This window comes from Eptesicus fuscus, chromosome 20, assembly GCF_027574615.1.
Source record: "Eptesicus fuscus isolate TK198812 chromosome 20, DD_ASM_mEF_20220401, whole genome shotgun sequence".
Classification (NCBI taxonomy): Eukaryota; Metazoa; Chordata; class Mammalia; order Chiroptera; family Vespertilionidae; genus Eptesicus; species Eptesicus fuscus.
The window spans coordinates 30,363,242-30,380,221 of NC_072492.1; the positions used below are offsets into that span (position 1 = coordinate 30,363,242).

Consider the following 16,980-nt stretch of genomic DNA (forward strand, 5'->3'; position numbering starts at 1 on the left):
GTCCCCTTTGTTTTTTTCCCCTCACTGACCACTGAATTCTCTTCTCTTCATGCTTCTCTGGAAGAGTGACCTTGGCCTCTTTGTATTCCAAATCTTTGAGTTGATTCTTGCAATCCTAGTCTGCTTTTGGGTCTCTGTATAATATTTTTTATCTCAGTCAGTGTATGTTTAATTTCTAGTTGGACCTCATTGAATTTATCGGCCTTTTCCATGAAATTCTTGAAAAACCTATAACCGTGGTTTTGAACTCTATGTCCAGTCGCTTGTTCTCCTCCATTTCTTTGATTTGTGATCTGTTTCCTTGCCTTCTCATATTCTCTGCTTCCCTAAGTTGGTAGGGTAGTTTTGTCTACTAGGTGTCCTATTGGTTCAACGGGTCAGCCTCCCAGTTACTTGAGGTACACTCTTGGTGTACCCTTGTGTACTGTGTGTCCCCCCGCAGGAGCTACAGCAAGGGCTAGTTTTCTCCTCCTTTGCTTGGGTGGTTTTGGAGCAGTCTGACTGTATCTTTCTTCTTAATGATTTGAAATCTCAATAATTTCTATGTTTACTACACTTTTACATTTTATTTTGCAGTAGAGTAATATGAAGTGAACATATTTCATGTAATGCTACATTTTATCTCTTACTTGATATTTCTTAGTTTATTCCAAGTATCTACCTCATGAGTAGTGTGTGCAAGACCAGTCAGGCATTGTTGACAATGCACACATTTTTTCGGCCTCCCCTTAAAGAGCTTACAGACTCCTGGGAGAGATAAGAAACATTCATAGTTTTAAAATAAGGTAGCAAGTGATAAGTACACAAGAAAGATAAAGCAAGAGACAATTTCCAGGGGTTGGGAAGACTTTTGAGCAGCCAAGTTCTATGACCAGAGGTAGTTTTCAGGAAAAAAAAAGAAAGAAAGAAAAAAGGAAAAGACTAGTTAAGAGGAGACTTATTAGGAAGTCGCTGGAAATGTTCAGGGACCTAGTAATTAAGGTCTGAACCAGGAATGGGAAGAGAAAGGAGAAGACATTTCACATCCATCTTTCTCTCTCTCTCTCCCCCCCCTTCCTCTCTTTCTAAAATCAATAAAAACATATCCTTGGATGAGGATTAAAAAATAAAAAGAATGACTAGATAAGGGAGGTAAGGAGGGAGTCAGATGACCTAACTTTTACAAATGATGCTAGAATTGCTGAAGGTCATAGGAAACTACATTCATTCATGTCTACCTCCCACAGACATCTAGTGAAAACATGACAGAAAGCTAAGAGCAAAAGGACGTCAGCTTGGTGGAAAAATACTGCCTAATCTCAATACTGAACTCATGAAAATAAATTAGGCAGCAAAAGGAATCAGAATTCAAATAAATGTATTAATCTCCCCCCCTCAAAATATCTATAGTACAAAATCCAACTATTAGTCAACACTGGAATTTAAGCAAATACTTAGCTTTAAAATTGTTACTTAGTAACAACTTCCTAGTAAAAGCATACACCCTTTATCCTAGTTGGAGAGCACATGGTAAAGCAATGAGAGCCAAGTATTTTTTTTTTCACTCTTCCTGCTGATAAACTTATTCTACCAAAGGAATAAAAAACACACTTTCTACCTAAGTCTCAGGAGATCTTAAAATTCAAATACCCATTCATAATTAATCATTTTACTTTCTTTGATGTTTTAGATACTGCTACCTTCTCTATATTTTATTGCTCCCATCAAACTGGGGGTTTACAGAATACATGTATCTATGAGGAAATTCTAACACCAAAGTTAGATTAACTTTTGGGTCTTTGTGAAAACTGATTACTGTAAGAACTTTTAAATCACAATCAATAATATATAACTAAAAAGATGTCAGTAAGCCTGGCCAGCATGGCTCAGTGGTTGAGCACCAATCTATGAGCCAGGAGGTCACGGTTCAATTCCCGGGGTCAAGGCACATGCCGGGTTGTGGGCTCGATTACCAGTGTGGGGCTTGCAGGAGGCAGCCAATCAGTGATTCTCTCTCCTCGTTGATGTTTCTATCTCTCTCCCCCTCTCCCTTCTTCTCTGAAATGAATAAAAATATATTTTGAAAAAAGATGTCAGTAAAATTATAGCTTACAAATAAATAAAAACCTAATAGCTTTAAAAATACTATCAATAACTATTTATAAAGGTATAATATGCAATTTATAACAATAAAATGTAAGTCAAAACTAAATTAAATCACTGGGAAAACAATGATGGAATATACAAATAGCTAATTAATTGAAAAAGAGAAAGTTAGGTCCCTACATTATATGGTAGGTAAAGTATTGTAATAGATTAAAGATTTAACAATCTACATATATAAAAGCCAAGCAATCGGAATGATGGAATGACCGGTCGTTATGATGTGTACTGCGGCAGCCAACCGCCTCTGATTGGTGCCCCCACCCCAATCGGGAGCAGAGCTGGCCGGCCAACCTCACGTGTCACCTCCCTCCTGCCAGCCCGGCTCCGATCGGGGCCAGCCAGACCCCACCCATGCACAAATTCGTGCACCGGGCCCCTAGTAAAATAAAGAAAATAGAGCTAAATATTTACTACATAATTGTAAGGGTTCAGGAAGATAATTTTAGGGATTATTCTAAAAGAAAAAGTCTAAGATATTGATATTAAAAATGTAAATTTCTCTATTCTAAAAATAAAACAAAGCACAATAAACAACCTAAAGAAAATGTTGACAGCATATGACAAAAGAAATCTCCTTAAAAATGGCAATTAATAAGAAAATGAAAAATATATTAAATATAAAAAATTGATAAATGAACAAGTTAAAGTTTTTTTCTTTTTTTGTTTATCTGTATTTTCAACATTTTATACAAGAAACATACTTTGTAATAAAAAGCAAAGATGTAGAAAATATTTGATGGCACTGAAAAATGTTCACAGTATGACTTTATATTTAAAACAAGTCACAGAAAAATAAATAGAATATGACTCACTGTTATAAATATTTATAGAGAAAAAGACTGAAGAATGGAGGGATTAATTTTAAGGAGATATATTTACAGTTGTCTGCAATGAGCTGTGTCACTTCATAATAAGAGCACAATCTTAAAAATCAGTATCAAATGTCTATTATATGTGGGGGGGAAACTTGAGCCTAATATGTATGGTCTGATCCTAGTTTTTATTTTAAAAAGTTATAAGTGCAAAAACAGCTTAGAATTAGAGAATCATTATCCTACTTTGGGGATTAGGTGTGTGGGTTTTCACTTTTAACTTTTAATACTCCTAGAATGCTTCAATCTTATTACTACAAACACTTATGTAATTTAAAAGATGAAAATCTGGAAAATATAACAGAAGCAAAGAGCCTAAGATTAAAAATTTTTTTTAACGATACCTGATTTAAAAAGAAAATTACAAAAAATTTTCTTAAACTGTTATACATTTACTAGAGGTCTGGTGCACGAAATTCGTGCATGGGTAGAGTCCCTAGACCTGGCCAGCGATCAGGGCCGATTGGGGTCTTCCTTCGTTTCATGCAAACCCCTGGTGGTCAGCATATGTCATAGCAAGCAATAGAACTCCTGTCTCCTGGTCAAACTCCTGCAGGGACACTTTGCATATTAGCCTTTTATATGTATAGATTTGCATTGTGAAAACCTTAAATACAAAACAAAAATTTTTATCACAGCAGTGTATCAAAACAGCTGAAGTATAATAGATCTTGTTTGGATATAGTAATAGTCCACAATGTTAGCAAGAGCAAATAAAACCAAAAAGCTTATTTTGTCAAGTCACGACAAGGAACTCTACTTTGAATAAAGAATTAAAACATTAGTATTATCAGGGATCATTTTTAATATGGAAAACTGGCAACAGTCCCCTCCTCTACTATTTTTCCTCGAAATATAGAAAATAGAAACATGAACTGTCTCTTTGATGAAACTAGTATTAATTATACATGAGAACCTGCAGTGGAAGATATGGAAGAGAAGCAAAGTGATTTGTACTATTGAATTCCAAAAAGATCTTCAGCAGAACTGTGGAAGAGACTGGGATAAGGCTGAAAACAAGGAGACTGTATAAAAACCAGACTCCTAGGTTCCACTCCTACTTAGCACAGCCAACTTCCTCCCTAGCCCCATGGAAGACAACAAGTAATATCTAGAGATAAGGTATAGTCTCTAGACAAAGTGAACCAAAGGTTCTGGGCTCAGGACATGTGTGTGCAGGCATCCACAGAATGATCACAAAGCAGGGTAAGTGAAAACTGACATAGTCCTGTAAATGGAGAACTCTAACTCCCATTCCACAGCCTCACTTCAGAATGTCAACTGCAAGAATACCCAAAGGAAAGATCTGCAGGAACTAATACATGGAGGTTTTAATAAATAAGCAAGCCTGACCCTCCTACTCCTCACCTCCACACAGCTTCCATTCAGCTTTTATGTGCCTTGTCCTTACATATAAACCAAAGAACAAGAATCACCTGGCTTTGAGGAAAGCTTCTGAGTTCTGGTTCTAACTCTACTTCTAAGCACGTAAAAATAGGGAGGTAACATCCTCCAGATTTGCAGTTTTCTATAAAATTAAAAGGGTACATTTTCCATGCTACTTCAGAGTAAACACAGGGTCAAATCTGGAATTTAAAAAGCATTAAAAACACTTAAAAGTTGTCTGGATTAGAAATAATTTTTAGCCTTAATAGAAGCATCATGATGTGAGAGAGGCAGAAGACGTTTTGACAGATACGGTAAAGCAGATACCAGGACACTTTACCACACAGAGCAGATGTTCACAGCTCTGATTAATTTGCTTTATATTTAGATACTAGAGGTCCGGTGCACGGATTTGTGCACCGGTGGGGTCTCTCGGCATGGCTTGTGGAGATTGGGCTGAAACTGGCAGTCCAACGTCACCTGCTGCACCTGCCTGCCACTCCCACTCATCCTGGCCCTGCTGCATCTGCCCTGGGCTCGCGCCCAGTCCGTCCTGATCGGGAGAGGCTCGTGTCACTGTGGTGCGCGCCGGCTGTGAGCCCTGTGTCTGGTGCTCCTGCGTTGAGTGTCTGCACCCCTGGTGGTCAGTGCGCGTGATAGCGACCGGTTAACTGGCCGCTTAGGCTTTTATATATATAGATTCTATAGTCATATTTGAAAATTTGTTTTCACTTAAAAACTATAACTCTTCTTGGTTGATTTTCCACTTAAAACTTTTTTTAAAAAGTCCACCTTTCATTAAAATAGGTTTCCACCCCTCATGGCAATGGTTTCTTGGATCTCAGATTCCACTCAGAAGAAAATATGAACTCATTCCTCCTCAAAAAACTGTCTGTGCACTTATGTGAACATACATACTTAAAAACACATAACAACAAAACAATTTTTCAAACAACTTCAGAGATTAATGAACAAATTTGGGGAGAGCGATGCATTTTATATACAGTCTTTCAAATATCTTTCTTTTATGTCCTTTTATTTATGTCTATTTTGATTTCTGTTGTCATCCCTAAGATGGAGACTCAGTTAATAATATTCTTAGGAATTTTCCTGAAAAGACTAAAATACCTATTTTGTAACATTAAAATACAGGTTGATATATGGTTTGCACTCAAATGTAAGAAGCCTTTTCCTTGCTCACTGATAAAGGATAATTTTCTCTGAATTGTCCTTTCTTATTGGGAGATTCCAAATAATTTCATCTAAACATGGTAAACTATGTTGATCTTACTTTCAAAATATTAATTCGGAAGTTCTACTATTTTGGACTCAGCCTCTTTGTCCCCCTTATTTATTCAATGGTCTGCTTAGTAAAACACCAGGTCCTTGAATAATACCGTTTCCCTCAAAATTGTTTCATTATTTGTCATTTTGTTAAAGTTGTAGACCTAATGACTATGTTAAATGAGAACTTACTGTACTTACAAACATATAACAGACAAAGAATGTTTCAGCTCCTTAACCTCACTGACAACATGAAATTACCCTGATTTTCTGGCAAGGTGTTTTAGCTGAGTCTGAGTTGTCTTGTTGACGCTTTCTATATTTCCCTATTCTAAAATCAAGATGATCATCACTTGTATACTTCATCTTTTCTGAATGTTCTATCCCAAACCATGTATAATTTTGTTTTCACACTGGCAGTCTTCAAAGAAACTATTAACAATTTCACCTTAATCATAAACTCTTTAGGGATAATTAAAGTATTCTATTTATTCCCCCTCCCTTCTGCTCACTGTTCTTACTTGTGCAGCCTCTGCATGCTCCAGCATCTCTTCGAATTCCTGATACTCTTCATCATCTGGTTCAGCACCTGAGAGTCGAGCTGCTCTGGCCATGAAATACGGAGGCAACTCTCCAATTGCTGTACCGACACCCTATGTCAAAAACCAAAACAATCACATAAGATTCTGTTCTCAACACAGTGACACTAAACACATCAAATCTGTATTTTTCGATATCACCAAAAGCATATTAAGATGTAGGCATAGCCAAACCGGTTTGGCTCAGTGGATAGAGAATCGGCCTTCAGACTGAAGGGTCCCAGCTTCAATTCCGGTCAAGAGCATGTACCTTGGTTGCGGGCACATCCCCAGTGGGGGGTGTGCAGGAGGCAGCTGATGGATGTTTCTCTCTCATCGATGTTTCTAACTCTATCCCTCTCCCTTCCTCTCTGTAAAAAGTCAATAAAAATACATTAAAAAAAAAAAAAAGATGTAGGCATAAGTGAGAAAAGCATATGCTAGTACATAACTAGGAGGAATCCTGGCCCCCATGCTGACCAAGGCAATGCCAGGCAAGATGCTATACATAAAACTGTCAGACAATCCTGGTGTATTACAGACATGAAATTAATGTTAGTTCTCTTGCATATCTACTTATATTCTATTTTTTTATAATCCTCACACAAGGATTATGTTTTTTAAATTGATTTTTAGACAGAGAGGAAGGGAGGGGGAGAGAGAGAGAGAAACATCATTAGTTGCCTCCCATTAAGTTCCTCGAACTGGGATGACATCCGTAACAACTTTTTGGTGTATGGGATAAGGCTCCAACCCACTGAACCACCCAGCCTGAGCTCTACTTATACTCTATTATTTTTGTCATTTCTCCCCCTTTTAAAATATTCAAATGATTTGGTAATGAGCATTCACTGATATAGCTATTAGACAAATATTTTCTAGGAAATCTGATATTTAGAATGTTGCTTTAATCCCAATAGAATTTTTAGTGCAGAGTTAAAATTTTTAACAAACTGTGGTCAGAAAGCCCCTTGAAAACAACATTAGGATGGATAAATTTTAACCACAGGAAAAATGTTTATATTTCCTTAGGACATTGAGTGACTCATGTTTTAGTCTCTTTGTAGATTCTTGTTTTTGAAGGTAATTTTTTTTTCTCAATCAACTCAACATATAAGGATAAAAACAAAGGTAAAAGAATCAGGAACTTGGTTTGAACTTACATGGCTCAAATACAGAATAGGTAATACTGCAAGAGGCATATAGCCTCCAGGAAAATTCTCAACTTTGAGCCATCCTTCTCTGTCCTGAGTCAGAGTGAATGAAAAATGCATGTGCTAGTTCTAAGAAGCAACTTTAGGCCTTTCTGTTTGCTCTGTTCTATGGCTTTGCCTACAAATACCTTGAAAAGAATTCCCAAGGTACATAATCAAATTCAAAGATTTTGTGTTCACAGTGCTACATTTCAATGTGTAGAATCAATGATCCAAGTGAAACTGCATTATCCACATGTGAATCAAGAGTTCTGAAGCAAGAATAAGGCTATAGTTAGTTAAAAAACAGAGAGAAGGGAGAAGAGACATATATAGAGAAGGATAAAGGAACAAAACAAACCATACTTTACTAAACAGGAAAAGTTAAAGTTAGTCAACTTTGGAAGGTGTTAGTAGACCAACTTACTATTTTAAAAACTGGTAACAAAGAGAAAGATCAATTATTTATCCTGTCTTACCTATATGAAAGATATCTCAGGGAAATTAAATTGCTGATAAGGAGAAGTTTCTCTTTATAAAGTATTTCAGTCAATAACTAAAGAAAAAATGATATAATTGGGATACCCCTATTTTATAACCCCTAATAAAATAATGAACATATAGTAATAGTGCTAATATCACACACAAAAAAGACAACCAGACACTACTGTACCTCATGACAGAAATACACAAGGCTCTGAAGTATATTCTTGCCAGAAAGAAAATTTTTTCAAGCCTCTCAATCTAACTATCAACTCACAGGAAATATAGGAAACATAGAAACATACTTAAATTATACCAACTGGAATACAATCAGTAAAATCAGGGCTGTGGGAAACTACACTTGACAAACAATCCAGTTTCAATAACAAATAAATTTGAAAAGAAAATAAAAGAAATAAACACAACAACAAAAAAATTGAATACTAACTGTTCAACTAATTTGAAGAGACTATTCCTAATTTCTCTTAGGTGTTTTTCTAAAGTTCTATAGTTGATATATTTACAGATGAAATGTGATATGTTATCTAGCATATGCTTCGAAATAACTGAGAGCAGAATGAGGAGGGGTATATATAAAACAGTATTAGCCAGGAGTTAATATTAGCTGAAGTTGGGGAACAATATGTTTATTTAATAATGTAATTCTATGTACTTAAATTTTTTTCCATAATGAAAAGTAGAAAGAAAAGTTAACTGTCATATTTTATTTAAAACATAAACTCCTAAAACTTAAGTCAAATGTTAAATTGTTCTGAAAGCAATCATATGACTCAAACTCATGACAAGTTTCCTTCAAGTTAAAAAATAATCAATTGAAATGAAATAAAGAGCTACATGTCTTATACTTAACTGACCACACATCACACACACACACACACACACACACACACACACACACGTTTTAAAAAATGTGTTTTTAGTGATTTCGGAGAGGGGAAGTGAGAGGGAGAGAGAGAGAAACATCAATGATGAGAGAGAATCATTGATCCCGGCCTCCTGCACGCCCCCTCCTGGGGATTGAGCCTGTAACCTGGGCATGTGCCCAGAATGGGAATCAACTGGTGACATCTTGGTTCATGGGTCAACACTCAACCACTAAGCCACCTCAGCTGGACTCACTCTCTTGATAGTGACCTCCATGCACAAGGTTTAAATGTTAGTAAAGTTCAATTAATCAATTTTCCTTTTGTTACCTAACCTTTTGGTGTTACATTTATGAAATGATTGCCATCCTGGCCAGCATGTCTCAGTGGTTGAGTGTTGACCCAGGAACCCAGAGGTCACGGTTGTAAGCTCCATCCCCAGTGTGGGGGGTGCAGGAGGCAGCCAATCAGTGATTTTCTCTCATCATTGATTGATGTTTCTATCTCTCTCTCCTTCTCCCTTCCTCTCTGAAATCAATAAAAAATATATCTTAAAAGAGAATTAATTGCCAAATTCAAAACCATGCAGATTTTTCTCTATATTTTCTTCAAAGAGTTTTATAATTTTAGCTCTTAAGTTTATGTATATGATGCATTTTGAGTTAATTTTTGTATATGGTGTAAGGTAACGGTCCAACTTCATTCTTTTGCATGTGGATATTCAGTTTTCCCAGCACACTTTTTTGAAAGGACTGTCCTTATAAATGTTGAGAACAAAGGGAACAAATTTAGACAATTTGATATGTGCTACATTTTTCACATGACCCAAGACAGTTGTCAAAAAAGGAAATATGAAAAGCAAACAAACATTCAGCCAATTAGTCAGTATTTATTTATTATTTTTTAAAATACTTTTTTCATTAATTTTTAGAGAGAGAGGAAGAGAAAGGGAGAGAGAGAAACATTGATGTGAGAGTGGAACATCGATCAGCTGCCTCTTGGACACCCTACACTGGGGATTGAGCCCTTAACCAGGGCATGTGTCCTGACCAGGAATTGAACCAGCAACCTTTTGGTGCACAGGATGACACCCAGTAACTGAGCCACACTGGCTAGGGCAGTCAGTATTTATTCACATTCTTGTATATGCGCAAAGTCTAATGCTGAGTGCTGTAGGGGTAATAAACTTAATGCACAGTCTGTATTTTTTAGGAGCTTAAAATTTATTTGGGGAAGTAAGCCACTGTACGAACCAAGTTGACTAATTTAAGGCATGAATGAAAAGCCAGGCCAAATGAGCACTTCAGACAATGTGCACTGTGGGAGTTTGTAGGAGACAGTTACCACTGCCAGTTGGGATGGAAGCTTTTCTTTATTGGCATTGGTGTTAATCCAGCTACATAAATCATTTTTGAAAGAACAAAAGAAAAATAGAAAACTAAAGTCTATATACATAGCCCCTTTCTAGCATGTTCCAAGTATCTCCTGTTATTTTAATAAAAATGTTTCATCAAAAGACTAATGTGGTCAAATTTAAAAAACACAGGCAACTAGTACAATGAATCTGTTTCCAGTGTTTATGAAAGAGTAACAGGAAACATGACAATTTTTCCTGTCTTTCATATTCAGCAAGTTCAATGTATGGCATTTCCCCTATAATTCTTTTAAAATACAACATAATTGCTACCACATAAATGTCTTTGAAAACTCTGCCTCTTCTGTGGGCATAGTATTCATATTCCTCTTTAGTTAAGATTTTTAAGTGATCTGTTCCACAATTTTCATTTGATAAGAAACTGTTAGTGAAAAAGTTATAGGTAATATATAACTTAATAAATGCAAATGATGAATTAAAAATAATTGAAATAGTAATAGGAAGTTTTTTTAAAAAATATTTATTGACTTTTTACAGAGAGGGAGGGAGAGGGATAGTTAGAATCATCGGTGAGAGAGAAACATGGGGATGTGCCCGCAACCAGGGTACATGCCCTTGACTGGAATCGAACCTGGGACCCCTTAGTCCGCAGGCCGACGCTCTATCCACTGAGCCAAACCGGTTTGGGCAGTAATAGGAAGTTTTGAGCAAATGAACTATTCCTCAATGATAGACACCTGAATAAATTTAAGCACATAAAAAGAGTGTTTTGTATGGGTTAAAATACATTTTGCCACTGAACATGTAGTCCAAAAACTTCCCAAAATATACTGAAGCAAATAATAAAAAGAAAACATCAGTACAACTGAAAGTAAGATCACAATATACAACCATAGAGTCTGATGCCTCCATTACAGTAACACTTGGTTTACGAAGAAATGTTTCACCCTACTTTAGTATTATAACAATTCAGAGAATAAAATGAGTCCTCTAAGAATAAACACCAAGTATTTAAATTTAGGAGACAGATACAACATTTACCAATCTGAGTCTAATGTATAAGCACCTGATGTGTGTTTATCAAATATATAAACATTGGTGAAATTTTACAAAGTAGTACAGTTGCATCATCCATACTCCTTGACCCTGCTATTGTCTACTTGGCATCAATTGCTTCATGGTACCTATGGCTTCATGCCTTCTTTCTGAATGTCATTAATGAATAGAAAAGGCTCTAAAGGATTTGTTTTACTTGGAAGTAGGCAGCTGATGAATTCATGAATTAGTTATCTAATGACTTGGTATATGTTTGGATTCAATTTCAAAGAGGTACAACAGCCGAAACCGGTTTGGCTCAGTGGACAGAGCGTTGGCCTGCGGACTGAAGGGTCCCAGGTTCAGATTCCGGTCAAGGGCATGTACCGTGGTTGCGGGCACATCCCCAGTAGGGGGTGTGCAAGAGGCAGCTGATCGATGTTTCTCTCTCATCGATGTTTCTAACTCTCTATCCCTCTCTCTTCCTCTCTGTAAAAAATCAATAAAATATATTAAAAAAAACAAAAAACAAACAAACAAACAAACAAAAAAACAAAGAGGTACAACAAACTATACAGGCAGATTAACTTTAGACAAATATAAGAACAGATATCTTACCCACATGCAGGCCTCAATCCTAACTTTTGAGATTATGCTCCACAAAGAAACGGATCCTTCAATGCCCTCTTCATCTGGACAAATAATCTGATCAGGATAGGGTGGTTCAGGGAAATTAACTGAATTGCATTCGTAAGCAGCTAATGTAACTGAAGCTATATGTGGACCCTGTAAAACAAATACGAGAAAACTAGTTAGAAATATTAATGAAAAGGGAATCATCAATATACATGCTCTTTTAACAGTACTTTAATTGCTATATATTAATAGAAATACCTTAGCTTTAAAAGAACTAGAATCTATTTAACTGAATATTTAATGATACAGATGGTAATTTGAAAAACTCCTTCCCAAAAGTTCCTCCTGGCTTTCTTATAAAAAAAAAAAATCAGATTTATTGATAATGTACATATAGTAAGTCACTTTTCTGGGTCTATATTACATGAGTTTTGCCAAATATATTCAGCTGTACAATAACGAATCAAGATATAAAACATTTCCATCATTGCAAAAGTTCCTTTGTGTCCTTTTGTAGTCAATCTCCCTCCCCCAACACTAGCCCCTGGAAACCATATCATTCCTGGCTTGGTTCTGATTTTGTTTATCCACATTTTCATTTGTAGGTTACATTCCCTTTGATAAAAACTTCCTGTGCTGCTATTCTTTCAGGCATAATTTGAGAATATCACTTTATATCCTTATAAACAGTTGGTGAAGTAACTACTTCATTTATATTTTAATCATATAGATTAAAATGTGTTAATAATGCAATAAAGCCTTAAACAAGGGTTCCCAAATACACATGTATGCCAAGGTGAGGTTTCTGCATAAGAATCAACTAGGGAGTTTGTTAAAAATATAACTTCCTGTTTGGCTGGCATAGCTCAGTGGTTGAATGTCAACCTATGAACCAGGAGGTCATGACTCGATTCCTGGTCAGGGCATGCTAGTATGCTTGGGTTGGGTGCTTGATCCCCAGTAGAGGGTGTGCAGGAGGCAACCAATCAATGATTCTCTCTCATCATTGATGTTTCTATTTCTCTCTCCCTCTCCTTTCCTCTCTGAAATCAATTAAAAAAAAACCCACCCAAACAAAAACGAAACAATAGGTAGGAGTGAGAACCTGTATGCTAATAATGAAGTTCCTTTAGAGTTTTAAACAGGTTATGTTCTAATAGGCTAGGTTTAGGAATCATTGGGAAAATAGTAAATTAAGGCTTAGAAAATAAGCAACGTCGGACTAGTCACTTAACTTCCTAGGCTTCAGTTTACTCTTCTGCAAGTCAAGAGAATTAGACTCATTTTATCCAGCTCCAAAAACTTCAAATATAATCAAATATGTCAATAAAATCCAATGCTAATTTCCAAAGTTCTCATGAAGTATAAGACCTAAAAGTTGCACATTCTTAACATGTTGCTCTAACCCCCATGGTATAAGTATTCACTTTAAAGCATAAGAATAACTTTAGAGCCAGATGTTCTGGTTTAGGCTCTGGCCTCTGCAACTTACCTTCTGAGTCTTGCTTTCCTCATCTATAAAATGGGAATAATAAAATACCTCAGGATCTACATTCTGGGGATGTAAGATTTAAATTAGTCAATTCATATAAAGTGTTCATCCTAGAACAGGAATGGGCATATAGCAAACCCTCAAAAAGTACCAGCCATTAGGTGTTATGAAGAAAAATACTGTATTTGTAGAATTATATACACATATACACGTGTATGTATATATAAGTATACATATAATAAAGGGTCTGTATATAAGTGTCTTTTAAAATCACATAGCGAAAGAATTTGTGGTTCAAAGACTGCATAAGATCCAGTGAAAAAATAAGACACTAAAGAACTCCTACTGCTATCAAGATAAAAGGTTATATAAAACAAAAATTTTTGTTGCATGTTAATGTGAAAAAAGATATTCATAAATCTAAGCTACATTTCTCCCTAAACGAAATGGGTACTTTTGTTCAAATAAAATCTAAGAAGTGAAGTTCTACTCTTAGCACTGAATCAATTAGTTATTAGGTTTTTCTGAACCTATGTGAAGAATTCTTTAGTTGGTTCCTCTTTTTCTTGAGTTTTAATTCCTAGAAATCCATAAATAGTAATATTTAAGTTTTAAACGTAATTATAGTATGTTTTTTAAAAGAATGCTTTTGAGTATTCAGGTCTTAACAAATGTTATTAGCCATGAAATCTACAACTGCTCCTTTGAATACTATGTGCATAAGAGATTTCACAAATGGGGAAGAAAAAGACTATTTTATAAGCCTAAAAAATAACATATCAAGTTTAAAGTTTGGGGAATTCAGAATCACTGAATAATCAGTAAAAAAATTCTCACTGTACACTTATAGCTAAGCATTAGATATAATTTAAGGAAAAATTGTAACTTTCACCTTTATTGTTTGAAAACACAAAAGAGAAATGTTATATAAGTAAAACAGAAAAAATTCAAGTTTGTCCATGATATCTCTATACAACTATCCCCTGTAGATTGCAGGAACAGTCTACCTCTGAGTTCTAGAAATGAACAAAAATTAAACTTTTCTAGGAGATAAAATAATGATATTTCTGCATCTAAAAAGGGAAATTTTCAGCAATCTGATGAGAATTTTTCCCCCTAAAGAAAGGACAGTTCATTCACACAACTAAACTGATATATACTTTCCATAACCACACTAGTAAGTCATGATTACTCAGCCTTAGAGGCAGATGTGGTGGTTCCCAGACAAAATGAACACAAATAAATTAGCTTCTTGTCTTTCGTTCATTCTCAAGAGTCCATTTAGCCTATACCTGACATTTTAGTTCCTAAATATAACTGACTTGAGTGAAATATTAGTTACATGAAAAAAACAAAAACTAAAAAAGAAAAAACTTTTTTATTAGAAGCATTTAAAAAGTAATACATATTCAAACTACCTTTTAAGTGTATTTTCTAAAACCTACAAGTCCTATTACTATGTATCAATTATGAAAGAATCACATTTTAACCATACTAAATGGAGAAACATGGGAACAAACAAACAGCTATAGTGTAAAAAGAAAAGACTACCTAGACAGAACCACCATAAAAATAACACAATGTTACAGTTTTTATGGGAGCATGCAGGTATTCGTATGTATTGGCTACAGATCCTGGGCTGTGGCTGAGGGTTTTCCACCTCAGATCATGAAGTAACTGGTACAGACTTTCATTCCTACAGCAAACAACTAGAAAACTGGACAAAAACATATGGAACACTTCTTTTTAGACACTGCACCACAGGACTTCTGGCTGCTGAGAGAAGGGATACAAATGAGGTTAACCTACGATGACTCTGGCTCTTGATTTGTAGACACACCTTGACAGTAAAATCTACAGTCCAAAGAGGAGGAGCCCATGCACAGCATGGTGGTCTTGCTAAGATGAGGAAAGAAACGGAATCCTATATAATAAAGAGCTAATATACTAATTAGACCGAACAGCAGAACGCCCGTCAGACGACCTTCTGGATGAAGCAGGGGCTGCGAGGGCCCCGGCTGTGAGTGCTGAGCCCCTTGCACGAATTTGTGCATCGGGCTTCTAGTATATAAAAAAGAACAAAATGGAACTTCTAGAGCTAAAAGTATAATATCCGAATAGAAAAATTCATTAGACAGATCATCAACTGCAGAAGAAAATATAAAGAACTTGAAGACAGGGAAATAGAAAGTATTCAGAGAGTGAAGGCTATGAAAGAAATTAACCTCTATAACCTATTAAATAACACCAAACAGTCTAACATATATGTGATTGAAATCCTAGAGAGGAAAAGGTGTGTGTTTGTGTGGGAGAGTTATATGCAAAAAATAAATAAATAAAAAATAAATAAAAAATACTTGAATAGTCAACTGTTTTCAAGATTTGATGAAAAACTTCAATTCATCAGCTCATTGATCTAAAATAACTCAGCCAATTAGTTAGGATCAAGAGAAAGAAAATAAAACATATCAAATTACTAAAAATCATGATCATATCATATTAAATTGCTAGAACTCAGTAATAACAAGAAAATCTTAAAGCAATCAGAGGGGATAAAAATAACACACTATCTATAGGAAAATATAGATAAGACTTATCAGACATAATTCAAACCAAAATACAATGGGAAAATTTCTCTAAAATATTTAAAGGAAAAAACCACTTGTCATTTTAGAATCCATGGAAAATATATTTCAAAAATAAAGATGAAATAAAAACATTTTCAGACAAAAAAAAAAAAAAAGCAAAAGAATTTGTTCCAGTAGATCTGTAGTATAATATATGTTAAAAGAAATTCTCAGAAGAAAAGTGATACCAGATGGAAACTTTAATGTACACAAAGGAGTGAAGAGCACTGAAAATATAGAGGACCCTTCCTCATTTTAAAATCTCTTTAAAAAATAACTAGTTGTTTAGAGCAAAAAAGATGACATATGTAAAAGTAAAATATATGACAAGAGCATAAAGTATGGGACAGATAAAGAGTATACTATTGTAAGGTGGTTACATTATATATACTTTAAAAATGCTCAATCCAAAGAAGGTAGGAAAAGAAGAATAAAAAATAGGTGGGAGAAACATTCTGAGGGTAGTCTTAAACCCATCCATACTGATAACTACATTAACTATAAATGTACCAAATGCACAAATAAAAAGCAGAGAGTGTTAGACTGGATTAAAAATCAAGACCCCAGTACATGCTGTGTATAAGTAATGTTAAACACCTAGACCCAACAGTACACTAAATAAATGAAAAAGATAAACTACTTAAAAAGAATCACAAAAAAGACAGAGTGACTACATTAATATCAGATAAAGTAGACTTTAGGATAGGGAATTCCTAGAGATGAATAAAGACATTTCATAATGATAAAGGGCTAATTCTCAGGGAAACAAAACAATTCCAAATGTGGAGGTACCCTTTAACAGACTATCCTATCTAATAATAGAGTAACATGTAAATTACCATCACTCCGCTACGCCCACGATCGGGCGGCGGGAGGCTGGGGGGCAGGACTCGGGGTGGCCTATCCGGCCATTGAGAGGCACGGATTCGCTGCCACTGAGGGGGGCTACCCTGCTGTTGAGAGGCGCAGGGGGCGGGACTCCTGCCCCCT

The 16,980-nt window shown here is 35.5% G+C and overlaps 1 protein-coding gene across 1 annotated transcript in view; it reads right to left on the reverse strand.

The window, feature by feature from the left end:
• Nucleotides 1-16,980, reverse strand: part of VMP1 (vacuole membrane protein 1) — a 107,287-nt gene that overhangs the window by 52,074 nt on the left and 38,233 nt on the right. Inside the window, exons 6-7 of the mRNA XM_054709040.1 lie at nucleotides 11,854-12,021; nucleotides 6,209-6,340 (exon numbers count right to left, since the gene is read on the reverse strand). Coding sequence (XP_054565015.1) covers nucleotides 6,209-6,340; nucleotides 11,854-12,021 — 300 coding nt within the window. The remainder of the gene's footprint in view (nucleotides 1-6,208; nucleotides 6,341-11,853; nucleotides 12,022-16,980) is intronic.